Below are 25,315 nucleotides of genomic sequence, written 5' to 3' on the forward strand. Positions count from 1 at the left end.
GAAGGGCATATAACGCACAATTTAAAAATAAATATGCGGAAAACGACTGGGTGATAACGAACACGTGACAATATTATTATTAAAACGTAGATTCTTAAGACATATACGAAAGGTAAGGGACATGATAATTAAAGATAGACAATGATTTTATTATTATTTATTATTTTTAACCGATGCAAAATTGCATATACTATAAAAGCAGAGATGATAAACGACACACAATGAGTTTTTACCTTAAAACTCAAACTCATAAGAAATGCAATTTAGTACACATATTTTTCAGGGTCCCTATCAGCACTGTATACAATTTAAGAGGATCTCAAGTAGACGGGGCCCCAGATGTCGTGTAGTCTCAGTTGCTCGCCTTTACAGCTCACTGAGATCTCACTTCTGTCTGCGTGGGTTTGAGTCTCGGGCAACGTGGGAATTTGAGAAAGCTTGCCTGTAGGTTCTCATGGATCGATGGATCATCCTAGTGCTAATCTTCCAACAGATACCTGTCCGCCATGTATAGCTTATCATGTGCTGCAAAATGGCGTTAAAACCACAACAATAAGGAAAACCTATCAAGAAGAAACAACATCTCAATAGCTACAAGACACGTTCCATCAAATACACATATGCAGGAAAGATACCCGCGAAATATAAATATTCTTGTCGGCTTGTTTATTTTAACAAATTTGTAAACTAAATGGTTGTGTTGGGTGGCGTGGGGATGTATGTGTGGGTGTATATATATATGTGTGTGTATATTTGTGTGTGTGTGTGTGTGTGTGTGTGAGAGAGAGAGAGAGAGAGAGAGCAACGTCTACAGAGCCTCCTTGTATTATTCATGTTATACATAACTGTACTAAAAACATAAAAAATAAAACCTTTTAAGGCTGTTTCTTTCCTGTCACCGTTGACTATTCAAGTGCTGAGACGAGTAGGTCTCTTGGAAAAGTCGAGTGGGATCGCAGGGCCCTGAAATACATTGACACTACATAGTACGCCTTTAGTCCAAACCCATACATTTTTTTGTTTCGCCAATGGCTGGCAATAGTAACCCCCAAACTAGGACAAACTGTCTCTTTCAATTTACTACAGGTAATGAAAAACTAATTTCTCTGGAAAATTACTCACAAGTTCATATAAGATTAATTTATACATTATTGGTTCATTTGCATGTCATGATTCTTGAATGGTACATACAGCAGAGAGAGAGAGAGAGAGAGAGAGCATATTTTAACTTGGATTAAAGCTTCATTCATATTTTGAAAAGTAAAAAAAATAAAAATCGGTTACGCTCCAGTGTAATGAAATTGGCGAACAGCTGTGTTAGAAGTGTCAGAACAAAGAAACATACGTTAAAACAGCAACTACTACTACTACTACTAATGCTACTACAACTTCTCCTCCTGCTGCTACTACTCCTACTACTACTACCTTTCGCTGAAAAGTGTATTTTGTGCGAAACAATACAAATTTCACATCCTTATCAATCCAATTTGTAAAACTGCATACGCCTATCCAGGAATCCCAAAAATCGAAGTTCCAATGATCTATGAAAAAATACACAAACTAATAAGACTTGCAAATTCATTTTACCTACAAGAATCCGATCTGATCGTAAATATATGATTGAAAATCGGATGATGGATGATGTCACATAACGGTGATGATGTCACATAACGGTCGCGTGAAAAGAGAGACGAATAGAATAAAAGTAAAACAAAATGTCAAAATAAAACATAAATTTATCATACAATTATTATTTAGGGTATATACCAGACACATCTTCAGTTTTGTAACTTATCATGGTATTTTTATCGAGTTCTAGAGTGTTTGTATCTTGTTGGATAACTGAAGGGCACTGGGTTACGATCTTTACTTCAGGTCTCGCGATATCGATGTCTCTTGGATATCATTTGAGACCATGTACAGGTGGTACTCGTGTTGCTGTTAAAATAAGATGCTTATTTAATTACAAGTGTCTAGATCATTTGGTTACTCTTGCTAACAAACTTTTGATTGAAAAGTCTTAAGCTAACATGTAGAAACGAAATAAATCATCACTATTTTGCAACCTTCTGACAGTTAGTGCCACAAAAACCATTGCGTGTTCATTCGTACTCTCTATACTTGACCCTTGTAACTCTTTCATTCTGGCCTGCCACTGTGTCTTTTGCAGAAACTTCAAAAAGTCCAAAACGCTGCAGCTAGGAACATTCTTTGAGCATAAAGAACTGACCACACTGCCCTACTTCTTCACAAACTCCACTGGAACCTGCTCGCAGAAGACTTAAACACAAAATCTCTTTCTATTACATTTCGTTGAATGCCTCTGGTCTGAAATACTTCAGTGATGAACATATTTTTTGTTTTAGGTAATACATTAAGCTCATTTATGTTTCATATTTTGTGTGTGTGTAATAATTCATTTTGTTTCTGTAGTGTTTGTGAGATATTTTCGTGTGTTTTATCTTGTCTGTATGCAACCTGTTCTTATGCCGTTGTGCATTGACTTGACGTTATAAAGAGCTTAGGGATTTTAAAAAAAGATTAAGCCCTCCATTGAGTCGTCGTAATTATTATTATTATTATTATTATTATTACTACATTTCTGTACCGAAACACTAAGAGCAAACAGAACATTTCATAGTCATTTATTATCTACTTTTCGTGTGCGTTGTTTGCTGTATCTTCTCTGAAACCAAGTGGTGTGAGTGCAGATCAGATCATAACTTGCACACACCATGAAGGTGATAATAACTTACATCATGAAGATATAAAAGACCACACAAAAAATCAAACTAGGACGAATTCGCAGAAGATGGCTCTTTCAATAGAGCATGTATGATTCCCGGAATTAGACCCTGCCATAAAAGGAAGTGAAGAAAACAATAAGAGCACTAGTGCAGTGTGCGGACATAAAATCACCGAGCTGAGATGGAAACCTGGTCTCTGATTGTGGTATTTCTTATTTCCAGTACGGCATCTTCAGAAAGTAAGTGCTCACTTTGCTTTATTTCAAAACAAGTATTAGTGATTTCTGTTTCCGGTACTTCCAGTTCAATCGCAAAATCTTCACATTAGTTTATTGAGCGGGATTTTCCAGCAGTGGTTAGTTACTTGACATCCATCGATCCCCTCTTTAATTATTGCAGGCTTAAAATATCAGTAGTCACTGAACTTGTCATTATTAGGATGAAGATCATCCTTATCCTAATCGCAGGGGAAGACCGCCATGTGCCAGTGCGTGTAAGAGTTTGTATAATCTTCATTTACCAATCAGTCTTCATTTTAGGGGAAGACCGCCATGTGCCAATGTGTATAAGAGTTTGCATAATCTTCATTTACCAATCAGTCTTCATTTTTTATATTCTAGGAAAGATTATCCACCTCCGCCTTCTGTCATCAGTTAGAAAACAAAAATCTAAACAATATTGTATCAGCTTCAATTATGACACTGAGAGGTTAAGGTAGAGAGGAACAAATACTTCACTGACTTTAATGTTTAATTTTTTAAAAAATATTTCGAGGTGATATGTCATGCTATGCGATTGGTTGAAGGGGGTTCGTATAATGTTTATGATTACTGATACATCAATCTATGTTTCTTCTTGTGAATCCATAGAGTAATACAGCTGCAGTTTACACACATATTTATAAATTGTAAGGGACTTGACAATTATTCCGCTCTCAATAATATCTACATACCGAATATACTCGCTCATAAGTCGAGTCCAACTGCCGGCGCATTATCCGATGACAGATCCGGATCGGTGCAGTTTGTAGTGGGACTTAACTTACAAGCAAGCATGACGGTATAAAACGTATTAATTTGATACTAATTTTCAAGTACTTCTTTTAGAAATAAAAAGTGGCAGAGGGTGCGGCGCAGGTTTCGGTGAACTATTTAATAACTGGAACAACTTCGATATCTCGCCATATATCTCAGCTTCTATTCTTTCTGTTGTACTTACGCCACCCACTCTACGCCCTCTCCCCCAATCTCTTCAGAAACGTCTATCCTCAATTTCTTCAAGTAAGGAATACTATGTAAAAAAAACAATAATGTTTGATAATTTTCCTAACCTTATAGACCTCTTGCAGGATAAGTGTTGATTGTATAACACTCTCTGAAGATATTAATGTTTTAAATAAGTATCAACCTGTAAGATCCTGATTCAAAGCATTAACTTATCAGTTAAGTGCGCATTTTAATGGTAATTCAAAACGTGAAACAGCAAACATTGGCGCAGTATGTAACGCCGTGCCTGACTTCCGTTGGTTATATTTATATAATTAGTGATATCTTGCTTAAGCCCCTTACTTGGTAAATGCTACAGGTGTTGCATATTATCTGTACTTTGAGACAATTAGCTAAGTGAAATAACCTCTAATTAAGGCGTGAGGTGCAGTGCATTCACATCAGTGATGTTTGATATCATTATCACAGTACTGTAATTATTGTGTTGGGATCGTGGCAGAACATTTATGCCTAACAATAACTGTTGAGAAATCCAGCACTGTAGTTATTTTATTTTCATTGTGGCATAACATTTCTACGTAAAAATAACCGTTGAGAAGTCCAGCACCCTAATTATTTTATTGTTATCGTGGCATAACATTTCTACGCAACAATAACTGTCGAGAAGCCCTTCACCCAATTAACTGCTTTATGACCAGGTCTTGGTATAACGGTAAGGGGTTTTAAATTTGTGTTCGCATGTAATGTTTTGAATAATTTAAGTCTAATATATAGAATAAAAAATACCGGAACGAACAAACGCAAGCACAATTCTACGAATATACGAACTTTCAAACATACAAAGTAAAATCAAACAGACAATCATGAACAAAGTTATATCCTTCCCAGTTTTGCTGGGCTGAGATAAATTACGTTTTAGTCATCAGCTGATGGGAAATACCACTTAAAGTCTTTTCTATGTGCACAAAATCGTCTTGGGTCTTATTTAGATATAACGCAGTAACCTAATTACACCCTTCCAGAAATTTATAGAGGTCTCTTAATGGGCAATTTAGTGAAGTGATGCACACGTGTACAATGGATAATATTGTACTCAGAATATACAGTTTTCGACGCATAATGCACCTTTCCAGAATATCTAAGGATTATGAGGTAAGCTGTCAGTCCGTATCTGGGCAACTTGGTTGACCAAATAAATAAGTCTTAATCTGTTTGATCCTCTGACTGGAAGAGGTAAGCGACATTTTGATTGGCTGAGATTAACACAATTATCGGATAGACTGGTAACAGACAACATCGTATGTATGTATGTATGTTCGCTGTGTCATGGATATACCACGAGATGTATACATTTTTCATTAAAAGGAAACTAGGCTTGCAGAGTTTCCTTTTACTGAAACCTTGATACAACGAGTGGTATATTATTGATACAACGTACATACTATAAATATATTTTATTTATATCACATACAAATACACATTTGCCCTTTGAACCAAGTTAATATTGACTACAGGCAATTGTGTATTGACTGAGTGAATGAACTCATCACACCCCTTCCCAATGTGTCCGCTACAAATTGTATTTATATGCTTTTTGTGGCGATTCACAATCACCTTTGCTTATGAATAAGTTTATTGTTTCCTTTATGAGTTTATTTTGTTATTCACCTTGATTAAATCAGTGTATGAAACACTCATGATTTGAACATGAAAGATGGTTTTAATGACGCTATTAGAGCACTACAATCACTGAACGCTCAGTCATTTACGTACCGGCGCATGGAAATAACTGTGGTGTATAAACTAAGCGGCGAACTGACGAACCGACAAGTGGTATTTAAAATATTTAACATGTTCACAGTTTATCCAGGTCGTTAGTATGTTTTAATTAACATTACTACCATAAAATTATTTGACTGTCTCTCTGTCTATTCCTTTGGTCGGTTTGACTTAACTTTCACCATCATAGGTCCAGAGATATCGTCGCATGACACAAGCGAAAATCCTCTACGCTCGTCTTTTCATGGATTTTCGCCCGTATTTTGCTACGATGGTACAGAGAGAGAGAGAGAGAGAGAGAGAGAGAGAGAGAGAGAGAGAGAGAGAGAATGGGGGGGGGGGGAGGCCTTTGGACATTTTCATATTTAATTAATAATAATTGATTTTTCAACATTTTCGTAAGCTTAAGAAACAACAACAAAAGCACTGAATACAGTATAGTATGTGTGCCTTGTAACCAAGAAATTTACCGTATAATGTCGACAGTCTATAGCAACTTTTGTACAATTTTTCTGAGAAGTTGTCTGCTTCAGAGGTAACATGAGCTATTTATTAAGAATTTTGATGTGCTGAATTCAAATCTGACAATTAAAACAACTGATTGGCGACTGTTTCTAAGATAATTAAGTTTTTAGTCTTTACGTCTATGTATATTATGTAGATAGTAGAGGTTTAATCATAAATTGTTAGCCTAGGTTGTTTCATGTGTTTATGGTTGCTTTACATGATAATATTTCACCCGTTTTGTTTATATAAGACTATAAAAACAGCAAAAGGGTTATATAAATGAAAGTTATTATGAAACAAAAGGCAAATAACTATTATGTATATATGAGTACATAGCTTAATCCTTGTTCAGTATATACTCGGCACATCTTGGCTTGTCTATTACATTCATAAAATGGAGCATCTCTTATCACTGTCCAGCAAACGTCTGCAGGCATTGATGGGCTCCGTTTGCCCTGATAGCGTTTCTCCATTGTTGCAGTGTCCTGGTGAAATCATCGGCGTTGCTCGTCGCTCACTGCTCCGCAGGTCGGTGGAAAAAATCTAGACGAGAATGCACAAAATGCATCATTAGCGACATGTTGCAACCAAGGCTTTTGTATGCCTTGAGGAGGTTTCCACTCCCTGTAGTTGACTGCTTGTTTGTTTCCGAGACAATCAGTTGTCACTAACTGGAAGGCTTTTCATGCCGTCTTTTCCTTGCCACGCAGTGCACAGTCAAATGCATCAACTTGAAGAAGTTCACGAATTTGAGGACCAACAAAGACATCTTCCTTTATCTAAGCTTCACTTAACCTTGGAAATTTTCCACGGAGGTACTTCAAAGCTGCTTGTGATTTGTCCATGGCCTTGACAAAGTTCTTCATCAGACCCAGCTTGATGTGCAAGGGTGGTAGCAAAATCGTCCTTGATTCAGCAAGTAGTGGATGCTGAAAACTTTTCTTTCCAAGCTCCAATCACTGTAGGAGTGGCCAATCTCTCTTGTTAGTGGGAATCTCTTGCACGACTATCCCATTCACAGAGAAAACAACAGTACATTGTGTAAGCAGGCTGTCTACCAAGCAAGAGAGTAAGAACCTACAAACCACCACAAAGCTGCCACTGATGTTGGCCATAGTTTATGCACCTCAAACGTTGTTTCATATTTTCATAGGTTTCCTTCATATGGACTGCATGACCAACTGGAACCGATGGCAAAACTTTGCCATTATGCAGCAAAACAGATTTAAGACTCGTCTTCGATGAATCAATGAGCAGTCTTCATTCATCTGGATCATGAACGATATTTTGGCTGCCATCACACCATTGAAGCTGTTTTGAAGGCTACAAGATCAAATTCCATGAAGAGGAATGGAAAAAGATCCTTGTGATGGTAATGGAACATGAAAACCCTTATATAATTTTATCCTCTTCCTGGTCTGAGTCAAGTTAGAATGATTCTGGTGCATCAGGAAAAGGCAGTTCCTTTCCGTGGGGTACTGGGCGTATAGCTGATGGAATGTTTGGATAATGCACAGTCCACTTTTTCTTCTTTGACACACCTTTCCCAACTGGAGGCACCATGAAGAAGTAACAATTGATGATATGATCAGTTGTCTCTCTCCAAGTCATTGGCACTGCAACAGCCATATATTTTCTGTTCATGGTCAACCTAGTGCGAAGAATTGTTGCAAAAGTGTTGCAGCATATGTGTGGGGCCCATCTTTTGACCTGATCTCCAATTTTACAGCCAAAATAAAGGTAATAGGCTTTCTTAACCATAGTGGTTATACTGCGGTTTTGTGATGCAAAAAGTCCCTTCACCACAAACATAGTAGAAGTTATCTGCATTGCTCACTCAAGTACAAGGCATCTCTGATCACTCTTGCTGTTACAGAAATGTATCCCTTTGCAAAATCAAGCACTGACACATAAGAGAGCACGACACTGTGTGATTTATAGAGCTGATATAGGGCAATTTATTCAGCAGAGTGATGTAAGCTTAGTTATGATTGCATCATCCATGACTTCTAGGAATAAAATGATGCAATTCATATCATTTATGACACAATACCAGCTTTAGATTGCATCATTCATTGTTTTACTTCAAAAGCAAGTACTGTCTAAACCCAGTCATATATTTATTCATATATCTAGTCAAAAATGTATTTTAGTCATTGTTTGGTTTAAATTGAGACCTCATCCCTTTATAGCTCACTTGTCCTATTCCCAAGTCAAGGATCGTATATACTGACCTATTATCATACTTTTAAACTAGAGCCAATCAAAAATTTGAAGGATCATTTTCGTTTTCAGTGACCCATAATTAGTAAAGTTTAACTCCATTTATTTCGGAAGCATTTTGGCTGTAGACCAGTGTTATATAAACACTGTAGATAAATCCCGAGGAACATGTACATATACCGTTACGACGAACCATATTCTTGTAGGTTACTTGGTGTAAGTTCAGTTACAAGGTTTTCATCCAACCCAAATTCTTATTCTCTCTTAATCCAGAATTCTGTGTATTTTGTCGCTTTTGCAGGAATGCATGAGATAATAGTGGGGAACTGAAAACATAAAGGTTTGCGATGGAATTGTGTACTATTTTGAATTCATTCAGAAAACGGGGATTATTAATACTTTGTATCGTTAATTTCATACGTCACTAATGATCAATGAGTGGAAATTCATCATTGTTCTAGAATTACCAGGGCACAGTAACAATAAGTTGTATATGTGCGTATGTGCGTATTATTGCGCAAAGGTCTGATCACAGTTTGATATGCCAATAGCATTGTTATATCAAACTAATTTCTATCAACTATATATATATATATATATATATATATATATATATATATATATATATATATAATTGATTAAATTGCAATATATAGCAATGGACAGATTTTCATAAATTTAGGCAGCTTGATAGGAACTATATGTGTACTGTGCAAGGTTTTAAGTATTCGTTAAATGTCTTGAGTTTATTTACGTATGAGAATTTGAAATCTTCTTAATGTAGGTGGATAAAGTTTATCTAATGTCTTTATAATATGCATGTTCTGTGATTCATGGGAGACAACTCTACTTCAGCTACGTTCATTTTGCTAGGCAGGACATACGTAACAAAACTTTATAGCGTTAACTTTCATTAAACGTGATAACAAACTGACATAAGTACTTCGAACAATTCCATATAAAATAATCACAATGCATATTTAAAACCTTCATTATTTGCCAAGATTTTATAATTAATTTCAGGGTTATTTATCTTTCTATCCGGGGTGTGAGTATGCAATACAAGTATATGTACGAAGTCTATTAATTGATAACCTAATCTGGTCTGTTCAAGAAAAGCATGTAAAGAGTTTTTAATATCGTTATTACTGAGAAAGAAATAAACCATATTAGGCTCTCGAAAATACAATCAAAGAAAGCAAGATTTTTCTCGATGTCTCTCCCAGCTCATCATAGCCGTTGCCGCACGGTGAAATTAATAAGAAACATTATATTAGAATACATACGACTGGTAAGAATCAACGCAAATGGCTTCACACGAGGAAGACTACTTACTGTGGCCAGCATTGTGTTTGCGAATACTATAGGATACAGGCCGATCTTGCGAGTAAAAGGGCGGCGGACCTGTTCCATGCGAAATATACCACACCAGTGTAAGGGGAAAACACCACTGTGTAGTTCCCATGATGGTCCAGAGCGGATATGAAAACTCTGGTACGAATCATCCAAACTGCATGCGGACAATAAACTGGGCGGGGTGAAATCCTTTTAGAGATATCAACACACACACACACACACACACACACGCACACACACACACATAATATCAATTAGTCAGTCGCGAGCTAGTTGGGCACAAAACAAACAAAACAAATATCGCCAGCTTGCTGAAATTCAATTTGCCTTCCCGCGTTCAAATTCACAACTAAATGATCTCAATGATATTTAGGCACACCTGGGAATAATTCTTTGTTATCAGGAAATCGACACATTTTACACTGAAAAAGAATTCCAGCCTTGTAACGAAATGGATCCCTCCTAGCTCCGTGAACCGCTGTTTGATATTGACAAGACAGCTCCTAACGGTGGGTCAGCTCACCCGCTTAAAAGAAATCCAAAAGGAGTTCAAAGAGATGCATCAATATTTCTTGAAGTAAAATAAGAGTTTGGTGTTTAAGGTACCGCCCATGGATTTTCATTGTGGTAAATTAAACAGGAGCACAGGGGCTCGTTACAAAGAAAATCAAGAGATGGTGGTTCTAACCTGTAACAATATAACACAAGGGAAGACACCGGTCCGCACCCCTAGGTAGTTTCAACACTGCTAGTTTATCCTAATTGCGTCTGCTAATTTCCAACTTAGGCCAGTCGTAATCAAGAATAGTTCAATTTTCAAAACAGCTCGACACACTTCGTTCAATTTGTGATATAATGGAGAAAATGCAATAATTGTTCGCCGATCTTGACGTCTAGACAAGAGCCGTCTAGAAGTGCTGTTTTGCATTCGGATAGTCTTGGATTTCACCACTGACCGAAAGGTAAGATCCGAACAAACTCGAGTGTGTATAAAATATTGAACACAATTTTACATTTAGATAATTAGCAGTATCTACGCTACTAATCTAATTTTACCATGGCAAAATAAAATTGTCCATTTCTTTCTTTGCTATCGTCTGCTTGATTTAGCGCTCAACTGCGCACTTGTACAAAGTAATATTAGAGAGGAGTTACATATGTTTGGACTGTTCAGTGGACATAGAAAGTTTTCATAATTTGGGCTATAATATTATTCTGGAAATGTTGTGAATTATTGGAAGGAGATCTGGAAGACACTATCGTGATAAGTCACGATTCTTGGCGGACCAGTAGTTTTCCAATTTTGAAATTTATATGGAACTTTTCATTCTTTTGGACTTTCATACAAATTTACCAGTAATATTTTGGATTTTCGCCATAATTCTGTAAGTTCCTCTCACCAGTTAAATAGCAGTATTTAAAACATATTGTTTTCAGTGTTATTTTTAAACAAATGCAGATTTTGGATACACGATACAAGAAAGAACGACAGAAAAAATAATGAAAAGGACCAAATTTACGTTACTGAAAAAATAAAAGAAAACGTTTTATGCACATAAATCTAAATTGAAAACAATGCTTCGATGTAGACTTTAACTGCTGCCTTATGATGTAGTGAAGTTTGTTGTTAGTGGCCTTCACCTTACGTCTGTAAAACTTACAAACTTTACGACTGTAATATGCAAATTGTTAGTGGGAGGTTGCTGTCGTGTGTCGTGTTCCTATAGGGTAAGATCAATTATGTCCTAAAATTTATGTCCTCCCGACGAAAACTTTTTTCGTTACATTTACATTATACGTATATATTCATAACAAAGTATATTCATAACACTGCAATATATTCTTTTCTTTAAATTGTTAAAATTAATTTGCAATTTTAGGTGTTTCGAAAGTTGACACATTTCGAGCCATGATGTCCTATTAATAACAAAACGAGTTCTTATAGGACCTACCCCTTTATGAAAGTGGTTCGACTATTCCACCAAAGTAAGCTAGATTACGAGGTAGACGAGGGCGAGTCAACTAAACCATTCCCAGTTACCAATAGGGTCAAATGAGGTTGCCTGTTGGCTCGAGCCCTTGTCAGCAAAGTGTTCTCTACTACACTTGTTGTTGCCTTCTGTGACTGTAACACTATGCTAGACATCAGTTATTGAACCGATGGTAAGGTCTGACATCTGACGAGACTACAGGAAAGTTGAATAGCGATTTCGGGAGGATAATGTTAGGATTGAATTGGTCATATTGTATTTGTTTTGTTGTTCACTCCTTGAGGTCCAATATGACCATGATAATCGAACGACCTTGTGTGCACATACCAACCTCCATACCTTCTTGACCAAGCGCTCATCCTCAAATGATACATGGAACCTAGTCATAAGTATAAGTATTAGTTTGTAGAATACAAACTCGTGTGGCTAGTCCTCAATAAACTCATCGTAATGCAATGTCACTTCGTATTGTTCTGACATTAATTTAATCGCGTATAAGTTACAAAGAAGTTACATATATACGCCACAAAGAGAGGAAAGTGTTCTCCCTGAATGCTATAAATGGATGCGTGAGAATATGAAATTAAGGTATATATGGCAGAAGAATATTATCATACAGGTTACATAACTGTTAATTCGTTCCCTACTTAGAAACGAAACCGGTTCTCCGCAGGTGACGAAACCCATCCCATTGCCTGCAAGCAACAACCGCCTTATCCTCTCAATTAAGGGCACATCTTCACCTAAAAGATGGGATCTAGTCGCGGATATAGACATTTGTACAATAACAGGCACTTTCGTATGTTGGTCAGTTACTTACCTCCCGGCTGAATACACATTCAATCCAGATTCCTTTGATGGAAATCAAGACATATTGAAATTAATATGGAACGTTACATATATGGCATCTATTATTTTTGTCATGGTACACAAGACATATTCCGGAAAAGGTAATCTAATTTTACTTTAAATTTGATCATGCTTGTGCCCCATTCCATATCTATAAATTAGAATGCATACATACAGAGATTATTATATGATAAAGGAGTCTAGTTGGTGGTAATTGAAAATCCGCTTCAACCCTGGTTGTGCTTTCTATGTTTTACTTTATAAGCTGATGGCGATTGAATAAAATCTGAGGAATCTGAAAAAACATTTTGCACATACACATTAAAGTAACAAAAATGGTCGAGCCAAAGTTTGCAATTCGTTTACTGCTACACTACTTTTCATTTTCATCGCTTTTAAATTGTTTGAATAAATTCCAGACTTAGTCTATATTGTTTCTGTTTAAATCTTTACATAATTTGGTGAAGTCAAATGCAATATTCAGACAAATTATTATTGTGTCTATTCACTTAGAATATTTATCAGTTTTGTTTTAAGGACAAGGTCTCTTGCAAAACATTAGTTGTGTGTGTATGCAAGTGACAGTTTATGCTTTTTGAACTAATGAAAAGTTGACATCTCGCAAGATATATATCATATATTTTAATATATGCATTCTTTTCACAGTTTTGAAGGAAATAGGGCGCACTATTAAACTTCTGCAATCTGTAATTGACGTGATTTCTTGCATCCAGTAGATTCAAGACCATCATTTTAGTAGAACATTTACACGCCAATTATCCACATGCTTTTTTAAAGGATAGCTTGTGAATTGTGTACTAATCTTAATCTGTTTGACCATTAATCGGTCCGTCTGTTCGTCTGTTTGTTTTCGCATCCCATTCTAAACCATTGGTTGAAAATCACAAAAATGTGTTATGTTGCAAACATAGTGACCATCTGGAAATGGGATGTCATCCTTTCATCTGTCCCAGATGTCCTTAGGATTGGTAATCTCTCATGTACCTTAATGGACGAAAAGGTGTGAAACTTTTATGCAGTAATATAAATGTTTACAAGCACGAACAGAGTCTTGATAAACCTTCAAAAGACGAAAACGAGAATTTAAGTATGGTGAAAGAATGATAAAAGATAAAAACAAATCTTCCCAAAATAAAAGATATATAGTCAATCATAAATGTACGACACACACTGTTTGACACACTCCAGAGCCACACCAAGACCAATACAAAATGTGTGTTGCGGAAGATACCCGATAGAAAGTTGTATTGCCTTGGAACGTTTTGTAGACAATGCAGTTTAAATGGTTTAGAAGAGCCAACACTGGAAAAGTCTAACTGATCGTATCAGTGAAATGTTCGTACGAAGACAAAGCGTTAGTATCATCGAGGTCGGAAAAAAGTAATACAGATAAGGAATTGGTCAAATAGTTAACTAACACATTAACAAGATAATGTTAATATGTTAACATTAACACGATATTGTTTGATATGGACTTAATTAGAATGTAAACATACGACAACTTTACAAAAGTTTATTTTATGCCGCATGTGTATGACCTTGAAATTAGGTCTCAAATACATGCTATTTATGGAAGTGATACATATTTACCATACATAGAGTCCATGAAAAATATTTTGCAATTATTTGTTAAGGAAACCAATTTTAAAATAATTATCAAATGTTTGTGAAGGGTACCGAAAAAAAGAGTTGTGTAATTTTTTCTCTATTTTAGCCGTATCCTGTCCATCACCGAAGCAGCCCCTCCATGGACGTCTGGTCCAAAAGGCGTACAACGGTGTCCTCAATATCTATCAAAGTACAATCCGCTATGACTGTGACCTTGGTACATGCATTACGCTTATATATATAACTGTGATATATATATATATATATATATATATATATATATATATATATATATATATATATATATATATATATATATATATATATATATAATTTTATACAATTTGCTCCACAATCCATTCAAATTGTTTTCGGTTCGGACTTAATACAATGGTAACTGCATAACATTTACATCGAGTTTATTTAGAATATTCTCCGCTAAATATGTGACAAAGGTAACTGCATTAAATTTACCTCAGAAACTCTCATCGTACTCTCTGTTAAAAATATGAAAAGTGGAATGTTTACTTCAACACCAATTAAATTTTTGCTCCCCGCTACAACTATGACAAGCATGATTGCATTATCTCAGCTTATTTTAAAATACCTACCGCTACGACCATATCAATGGTACTTTCATACAATTACATCCAAAAGAGCAATGATCGCGATAAAGTTAATTACACAATTGAACCTTAATACCTATCAATGCACCCCCAGTTACAACTGTGACAAGAATAATTACATTGAGATTACCCATATATATATATATATATATATATATATATATATATATATATATATATATATATATATATCCACCAATATATGTTATGTACTCTCCGTTACTACTGTAGCTATGGCAACTTCATAGTTTACCTTTTCACTAATCAATTGGTTCTCCAATATGGCTGTGACAAATATATTGACTTGGATATTACCTAAGTATCTATCCAAATATCCGCCCCTGCGACTATGAGAAGGATAATTGCGTAGTGTTTATTAAAAGACTAGGTTATCTGATGAATTCCAGATGTACTATTGTTAGTTCGATTTGCCCATCGTCTCCAGATAATTTCTCTTAATCATTGCTTTTGTGTGCTTCTAAATAAGGTACACAGTCTGAAACGGTAAACTAAAATACGTAGGTGGGTGCTATTACGTTTGTGACCTGCAAATACTGTACATCTGATAACAAAAGCACAAATCAAGACTGATACAAGCTTTGAAACAAGTACCGAAATGAAGAATTGGTTTTGATGAAAATGGCGTACGACTGGCTATCTACTCAACTTTCTTGAACTTGTTTCGCTTTTGTCTACCTAGACCTTCGTCTATGCATATTACTAAAATCTGATAAAAGCTGGATGAACACGGAAAATCAGGCTGCTAGAGAATGATACACTGTATCTGGTTCTTGAAAAAGAAAACTAGTATCACTGATTTGGTTCGCATCTAACATCCTGACTGACCAATACCTGTTTATAATTACTGTGGCAGTTTAACACAGCTTAACTATTTTAAAGTCATATTACTACATCATTTGCAGAATGGCAGTTTATAGTGATGTCTAGGACGAGGGTATCATGATTCAGTTATGTAGCATAATGTCCCACCCGGTCACATTATCAAGACACAAGGCAAACCAGTATTTACACTCACCTCTTAATGCCGAGCTCCAAGCGAGGCAGCTGTTAGTACCATTTTTATAAGTCATTGGTATGAATGGGCCTGGGTTCGAACCACCCACGATCTCCTACGTTAATGCCGCAGACGTTTCATACTTGAGTACAAGAAAGCGACATTGTTGAAATCTTAATTCTCGTCTAAGCGAAATCACTAGAGTATTTGTGGAAATGACATACGATCAAATTTAGTACTGGAAGACAAAAGCGAATACAAAATTTAAATGTGTAGTATACTGTGTATATTTGGGTAATAAAGAAACAGAGGTTTCTGTACATGATGAACGCAAGCAATAATCTCAATACTGTATCCTGACCGAATGTTTTCTAACGTTGTTTATCCTGAACAAAATCAAAAGAAGGGCCTGGTGATTGAACTGAAAACGATATTTCACTTAGTCTCACAATTGTCCATATCAAACTTCATTCGAATTATATTCATGCCAGCATGCATAGCAACATCTTGTATGACATTTGTTTTAAAAGTGATGAAACAAATAATTTAACTTGGGGAAGTCTTTATGTCTTTTAAAGCGAAACATTCTTGGTTCTCTGTTTAGAAATTGTATCTGCACACAGAAATATATTTTAAATCTGTGTTTCCTTCGAGAAGTGTTTTCGTTGAAGTTATTCATCAGGTTGGCAAGCTACTTTTTCAGCTGACGTACCCGAGCATTACAATAATAATTAGGAAATTGCTCTACACGTTTCAGTTATGTTGATCTATTGGGAATCCTGTCGGGCAGAAAAGTGAATATTTACCTAAGTCACTGAAGATCATTTGAAATGAGACAGAGGACTTTACAGGACATATTATAGGGCTGTATGGTTCAACTAAGCGCTGACAAATGTTCATGAATTCGCACCCTTCAGACCATACTTGTCTACCTTATGCTACACAATGTCCTAATATTGAGCTGGCATGGCATGTGCTTGCTAAGCATGTGATTTAATGCGATAAACTTCGTTAGTTTTATTCAAATGATTCACTCGCTTATCTTACTGTTTACTGACAGGATATAGGATGGTCGGGCCACAATTTCGAAAGTGCCAGGCAGACCGCACGTGGTCAGGAAACGATACAAAATGTGAAGGTAAATAAACATTACTTGCCGAATATTTCCACATCCAATGGGACTAAAATCTGCTGTCTATGTAATGATGCTGTGAAGGTGTCTTTTTGCATATTCTAACACTAAGAACTAATGAATTATGGAATGTTACACATTGCAATTTGTTTAAATAAATAAACTGACTAAATGTTAGCAGCTTCAGTACATCATATTCACACCTTTGTATTGTCTGCGTGGCTTAGTATAACAATTTTGCGCAAGTAATACTTATCTATAGGTATATTATCATATCGCTGTCTTGTAAATGTAAAATAGTTTCTCTAGATATTTTATTTCGGTAAAATAAAAATTCCGATTAAATTTAAGATTCAAAAAAGCAACATAATTTAAGCATTTAAAATATCTTTACCAAGTTGCATTTGAAGGACTCACAAAGAAGATCGAAATAAAAAATCCAAAGAGATAACGTTGAAACTTGGAGTGACAATTCAAATTAATTTAACTTATGGACTTTCAACTATAAACTATTGGATCTTAGTTTCTACTGTATATTGGATACATTAACTTGAAAAAGTCTCCATGTTTTGCGGGAAAAAGAAAAGCGATTTGAGTTGACATTCTATTGATCTTTTGACCATCCAGTGAAAGTATATGTAAATAGATTAAATGAGAATGCACCCCATAATGCAATTCAAAGTACCATCAGTATTGACTCCATTGTGCAGTGGACGTTCAGCTGAACTATTTCCATATTTCCCCAGAAGGTGTTTGAAAGATAGTTTACATGTCTGCGAAGAAACTGGTATGGAAAAATACAAGAAAGGTAGTTGTAAGGAAACAATATTTTCGTTGCCATGAAATTTTATTCTTATTCTAATACTTAAATGTATATATCCTACTTCAAGTTATGACTGTCTGAAATGTAAGTGCAATGTGTTTCTCATCTGTATTCCGGTTCTGAGTCGATTGAGAAAATTAACGTATATGTCGCTGAAGATTCCTAGCGAAAGAGGTTGTCGTGGAATACAAAATAATGTACCACTATCTGGCTTCAATCGAATACTTTGTTTATAGGGATCTATTCTATTATTTAACGTTTCTTCAACGTATTGTACGCCAAAGACATTGCATTTGAATGAGACTAGATGTTTCTTCATGGTGGTCACGATACAAGCCTGGATTGAAAGGGTTTTTCCTATCTTTTCCGAAGATGTTAATATTTGATCAAATTTTGCATTTGTCATCCTTTCGATTGACAATCTATTATCAAAACTACATCAACCATGATCTATACATGACATGTATAGGAACAGAAAACATCAAACCTGCAATATATGTAAATACTGAGAAACCATTTAAGTGGGTAACTAATTTATTGGTTATGTATAGGTAACATACATGGTTTTTTATCGTGACGTGCCATTAAGTTATATGAGATGTATTATATTTCAGAGATCTTATGTGATAAACCATCATCTCCTGAGAATGGTAAAGTTTATTTCACTGACGAATCTGTGCAGTTCGGATCCCAGATCGAGTACATGTTAGTAATTAATTATTTTTTTCGCACTATCTAGCTTATCAGGATGCTTGACAACAGATAGTTCAATATTCGACACGATTTGTTTTTGAATATATTCAATCAATATCTTTTCGTCATTATTATAGAGGACACATATATAGGAGATAAATATCATTCGAAAAGCAGCAGAGAGGGTGAACAGACCACTTAAGGGAATGGTCACCCTTGTGTTTAGACCAAAAAAAAATAGTGACCCTTCATAGAGGTCAATACCACGTCTACGATTATTGTTTGTCCCAAACAGAATTGTAGACAGGACCCTCTCTGCTGCTCAATAATCCTGGGAATCATCATCTGAATCTTGGGAATCTTCATCTGAATCCTGGGAATTTGTTCTATGTTTCAAGTAATATTCAAGTTCTGATGGTGGTTTTTCTATTTATGGATTTATGTTTTTTCTTTTTTTGTAATATATCATTAAACTTCTGTATCGATCTCCACCGCAATTTTTGCAAATCTGATATAATCCTCTAACGCCGTTGTTACATCCAACACAACTTCGTGGACCAGCATGAGGGTTTTTCTTCATAAGATAATTATGTTTTTTACAATATTCTCCACGACACCTTTTGTTGCATTTATCTGTTGTTCCTTGACGCAGCCACGTACAATTGTTCATTATATTAATGATATCTGTTTAATTCAATTTAATTTTATCATCACCCCTACTATCCAAATATTTTATCAAGACCCACACGATATCTTGTTCTAGGATCATGTAAATTTATTGTTATAAATCCATGCGGAGTGGCTTGCGCTCGTGAAAAGAAATTTTTGAATTTAATTATATCCATGTCACCGCTGCACCAAGTTTGATGAATATTTCGCAGCGTGTGTGTGTCTACGCCATTAAACACAACTAAAATATTACAATTGTCCCTGATCACTTTTGGTATTTGTGTATATCGTTGAGTAACATAGATAACATCTGTATTTTTATGTCTGCCGCGAGAAAATATCCTGGCTGGATTTGATTGTTTATCTAGCATCACATCATCATATACAACTAAATTATTAATAAATCCGTCTAAAACATCAACGGACGGTGCTTCATCAATGTCTGTTATAAACTCTATAACATCATTATCTTCGTCCAGTAATCTTGCATTTTCGTTAAAATCTTTTAATACTTCATAACATCGTTGATCATCAGCGGATGGTGCTACCAAATACAACTTATCCCATTTCAACCATCTCATTATCAGATTAAGTAATAACTGCGTCTTACCCGATCCAGATGGTCCTATGATAATCATTCTGATGGAATTCGGTAGCGCAGGATGATGTTTAACAGGTTCTCGTTTTCTTGTCGCTGAGAAATCAATTATATCCATATATATTATAACATGAATTTATATTGTTTACGCTGTAGAGTTAAAACTCCGACTACTGATTTAGCTACAGTTATAAAAAAAAATAAAAAAATAGCGTATGGTGGAAAATGTTCTTGTGCGGTAGAAAGAAATTTTCGTTTTTACCTAATAAGCGCGGTGGTGATATTGCTGATTTGATGTCAAAGTTTCCAGGTACTCTATGGGCTAAATACCCAGGAGAAAAACATCTACCAGGATATAATTATTGCGGTCCTGGTACCAGACTTGATATCAGGCTCGATAATTAAGATCAACAAAAACCAGGCGAGGAACCAGTAAACGCTATTGATCGAGCTTGTCATATTCATGATGTTGCGTATAAGAGTAAAAATCTACAGGATAGGCATATTGCAGATGTGAAATTAATTCACGCGTTAAATTCCATAAAAAATAAAAATATCAGAGAATCATTAGTTAATTGGTTAGCAAGATCTGCGATGAAAGGTAAATTAGCGTTTGGGTCTGGTAATATATAATGGAATTAATTTATTATTCACCAAGAGGATATTGGAGAGGCAAAGCAGCAATTGGTAAACTCGCTGATGCAGAAGCGGTTAAACATTCTACTGCTAGCGCGTGGTTATCCAAACAGGCAATATGGCAAATTTATCTACCACCACCGAAACGTATTCAGTACGCGTATTTCGATGTTAGTGTTCCTAATGAAGTTCATCAAGCTGATATTCTGTTTTTACCACATGATACTGTGCGTGGAAAAACGTACAAGTACGCGTTAACTGTAGTTGATGTTGCAAGTAGATATAAAGAGGCAGAGCCGCTATCAACGAAAACATCATCTGAAGTAGCCGATGCGTTTGAACGAATTTATCAACGAGGTGGTGGACCACAAAGTGGTCTGCGATGGCCACAGCTGATACAGGTTGATCCTGGTAGGGAATTTCTTGGTCCAGTGTCATCGTTGATGAAACGACATAATACCAAAATACGACGAGGACATACTGCGATTCACCGTGATCAGGCAATTGTTGAGCGATTTAATCGAACACTTGCTGAGCGGTTATTTGGATATCAATACGCGAGGGAATTTATTCAGGATACGAGATCTCGCGAATGGGTTGCAAGATTACCAAGCCTGATAGCTGCATTAAATAGCGAGATCGCACGAACAACTAACATGAAACCCATTAGCGCAGTCACAAAAAAAAATATACCAACACAGCGAAAAGATACTGAAAAACAAAAAATATTGGGTGATGTTACAGTTAGATATTTATATGAACCGGGTGAACTTGAAGGTGGTAGCGCGAGAGCGACTGATCCTATTTGGAGTGTTACCACACACAAAATATCCACCGTGACAAGATCGCCAGGTAGACCTACAATCTACAGACTAGATTCGGCTGCTCCTCAACGTGGATTTGTACGTGAGCAACTACAAATAATCCCCACGGATACACAACTACCACCGCGATCACTTAACTAGCACTAGCGCCTCTGCGTCGATTACACTCAAGACAGGTCAACATGGTATTTTCTCGTGTATGACCGCGACCATTATCTTTTCTGTCTACGGTAAATTGTCTTGAATCATTACTCGAATACCGCCATAACATTATACAATTGCAACTGGCGCAATGATTATTCTGCTGCTGTTTTAGCTCAATAATAAATTCAACATCAAGATCAAAGTCGCGTTTATTTTTTATTTTATCAGATTGTTTGTATCCGATTAAATTTTTTCTTATTATATCATCATCAATTACGTTGAATTTATTAACGATTTCAGGAATTATAATTCTACGTAATTGAGATATATTTCTCACCCTCGATACCGCTAAATAAACTAAATTTGACCACTCGATGTGATCGTCTACAATCCAGACTCGTGTGTCACAAATAGTTAATCCCTGAGACGAGTGGATCGTCATAGCGTATCCCAACACCCATGGAGATTTGTCAGCGCGTAATGCATCTTCGACCACACTGATATCAACGGCGACAATATCATTTAATACGAGATTTTGATTCTCAGTCTGTCCTGGAATATCAACAATTAATATTCTGTTTTCGTGCATCTGATGGTCTGTAACATAACGGTACGGGTAATTCTGAATATTTTTCTTTATGCAGCTGAAATAACTGCTGTTGTAAATCGTCTCTGATTATTTTTCTGCTTGCTACGATCAAATCGGTGGGTCTCCATAATTTCAAAAATTCACTCATTGAGGTCTCTGAGATTACTCCGCGTATTATTTCACACTGAATTTTGTTTGATTGTAATCTGATTAATTTTTTAAATTCCTTTAAATTTGCATCAAGAGCTCTATGATCATCATCTATTTCTTCGTAATAATCAACGAAATGTTTTAACCAATCATGTGGAGATGGTCCAACAAAAGGCGGTGGTTGACCATGATCGCCACACATTATTATAGCGGTATTTTTCGTCAACAACCAATCAAGAAACGTTTTTAATGTATCCAATGACACCGTACATATCTCGTCCCAAATAATTATTTTAGGTATATATTTTTCTCCCATTCGTTCAGGAGTCCATGTATCCCCGCGCCACCGAAAGAAACTATGATACGTACACGATTGTACTTGCCGTTGTTTCATCTCGCGTGCAAGTCTGTGTGTGGGTGTCAGCACGATCATATCTGAATTTCTAAAAACATTAATCGTTCGAGTCGTTTTGCCGCATCCACCAGGTCCATTGAGATATACTGTCTTATATCTAGTTATTGGATCACTCAACGATGGCGCTTTCAACACTTCTGATATTGATGATGTTGACGGGGATCCTCAGAACAACTCCTTATCCAACCTTCGTGTTGTCACACAAAGCATGAACTCTGCATGTGGTAATACTGGAAGATGTAAAACAATCGGAAAGAGGGCGGTAAATTCCACAAACACAGAAACTGGCGAAGTAATTATATTTCGTTCGATATGTTCTGCTGCGAAATACTTTAATATTAATCCACGTTCAGTACAAAAAGTAGCAGAAAATATATATAAAACCGCTTTCTCAAAAAAATATAAGCAGAAAATCACCTTTCAGTATTGTTAACTATCATCACCACCTCGAATTATATTTATTTTTTGGGGGTCAGAAATTGTCATTATTATACTACTTTTTTTTTTGACTCATGAAAGGGAGGTAATTTATGGTCATAATCATATACAACATCCAAGGTCTGTGATGCCTGGTGGAGCAAGTTGAACAGTATGCATCACAGAATGGATTTATGATTTCTAACGTACAAAAATATACAGTTCGTGTATTTTTCTGCCCTATTAGAACAGCGCAACACGTAGACATCATATACATTACATCTAAACTACAGAAAACCGACATGTATATTCCAGCCTACTGAGTGCAGAATCCAGCGTCTAGTCTGTATCGTGTGGCGGGTTAATTTTAGATCCAATGTACAATGTACTGACTCGATTACAGAAATAGGTCCACGATAGTGTTTGGAATTAAAAATCAGTTGCATTTTCCTTGTTCAGTGCAGAAATATAATGCGAGATTGTGTATGTATGTGTGATTATTTATTTATCGAGTAAACTCCCTTTGACCAGTCATGGGGGGGGGGGGATGGAAAAATCTGGCAATTAGATGATCTAGACCGAATGTTCTATCATAGATGGCGTGGTATAGTAAATAGGAAATTCCTTAATTTATCTTTGTTTGGTGAAAATATGTCATATAAACGTATTTCTTGAATTAAGAATTGTATTTTGAGTAAATATATTCGAAATTAGTTCCTTTTCAATGATTATTAGCTATATATTAACTTTCGAAACATATGTTTATAACAAGATTTGATAGCTCAATCGGTATCGTATTGGACTGTGACGATCGCGGTCCAGGATCGAATCCCCATGGCTGACAACATGTCGGTGGTTTGCGCATAATTGCGATTTTTATAATAATTGGGGGCTCCGCCAAATCCCCCCGCTCAGCAAAACTCAACACGTATGAACCGGTGGTTGATACATATTTTCGTATCACCCACGGGCTTGATTATTGTGGGTGGGTTTTTGCTGAGCGTATGTCCTTCATTCATTATATGTTTGTACTGTCCTTCATTCATTATATGTTTGTAATGTCCTTCATTCATTGTACATACCCATTTCATTGTATATCCATTTCATACTTAATGAACTTGCTAAAAAACTCGAATAGAAGTTCATTTCATAATATATGTTTGTGCCGTCATTCATTCATTGTATATATCCATAATCTGAGCTCATTCATTGTATATATCCATTTCACTGTATATATCCATTTCATTGTATATACCCATTTCATTGTATGTCTTCACCAAACACACCCTCTTGGGCCTCTCGACCGTGGTTTGTCGGGTTAGGGGCTTTCATAGGGGGGTAGTGTTTCGTGTACCTGTACCTTGAAACATCCCGACGAACTCGCTAAAGACTCGATAGGGGTTCTAGGGATAATTTTTTTTTATTTTAAAGATTTATATATTATATAATGAACCATGAAAATATCAAAGACATTATTTCTGCTATTAAAAAACTAGAAGAAAACGGAATTAATATATCTGATGAGCTAAATCTTGAAAAAATAATATCTGATTTTGAAACGTTAGAAGAACTTAAAAATGAAAATAAGTATGTTCTATCATCTCAACATAAGTTCATAAAGCGGATTCAGGCAGCTATGTTTCAGTCACTGGCTATAGTGAACGATGATGAAGTAAATGAATTTATTCCTCTTTCTGTTGCAATAGAAAAGATCAGGTCGGGATTATCCAGCGAATACGAAACAAAAAAACAATCAGTACCCGCATAAGATACTTAAGAAAAATTATGTCAGCGGGTAACGACTGAGTAGTAATATAATTTCCCTCACTGTATATCACATCAGAATTAATTTACATAAAAAATAAAATATTTCAGAATAATAATAAAATATTTTTTGGAAAACTGATTGATTTCTATACTTTTAAGTACCAACCACCCCATCAGAATTAGCAAACTGATTGATTTGTATACTTTTAAGTAGCAACCACCCCATCAAAATGAGCAAACTGATTGATTTGTATACTTTTAAGTAGCAAGCGCTCAATCAGAATTAATAAATTAATTAATTTACATAAATAATATTTCAGAATAATAATAAAATATTTTTTTGTAGTATTTTTTGGAAAATTGATTGATTTCTATACTTTTAAGTACCAACCACCCCATCAGAATTAGCACACTGATTGATTTGTATACTTTTGAGTAGCAACCACCCCATCAGAATTAGCACACTGATTGATTTACATAATTTTTCAGTACCAACCACTCCATCAGAAC

At 35.7% G+C, this 25,315-nt stretch overlaps 1 protein-coding gene across 5 annotated transcripts in view; it reads left to right on the forward strand.

Annotated features, from left to right (window-relative positions):
• The first annotated feature begins 2,827 nt into the window (after positions 1-2,827).
• Positions 2,828-25,315, forward strand: part of LOC149778462 (sushi, von Willebrand factor type A, EGF and pentraxin domain-containing protein 1-like) — a 119,678-nt gene continuing 97,190 nt past the window's right edge. For all 5 annotated transcript variants that reach the window (XM_089939303.1, XM_089939307.1, XM_089939304.1 and 2 more), the window contains exons 1-4: positions 2,828-2,986; positions 14,414-14,524; positions 17,009-17,086; positions 18,518-18,608. In XM_089939303.1, the coding sequence (XP_089795429.1) occupies positions 2,929-2,986; positions 14,414-14,524; positions 17,009-17,086; positions 18,518-18,608 (338 nt within the window). In that variant the 5' untranslated portion in view covers positions 2,828-2,928. The remainder of the gene's footprint in view (positions 2,987-14,413; positions 14,525-17,008; positions 17,087-18,517; positions 18,609-25,315) is intronic.

This window comes from Sinohyriopsis cumingii, chromosome 17 (genome assembly GCF_028554795.1).
Source record: "Sinohyriopsis cumingii isolate HCF-2022 chromosome 17, ASM2855479v2, whole genome shotgun sequence".
Lineage (NCBI taxonomy): Eukaryota > Metazoa > Mollusca > Bivalvia > Unionida > Unionidae > Sinohyriopsis > Sinohyriopsis cumingii.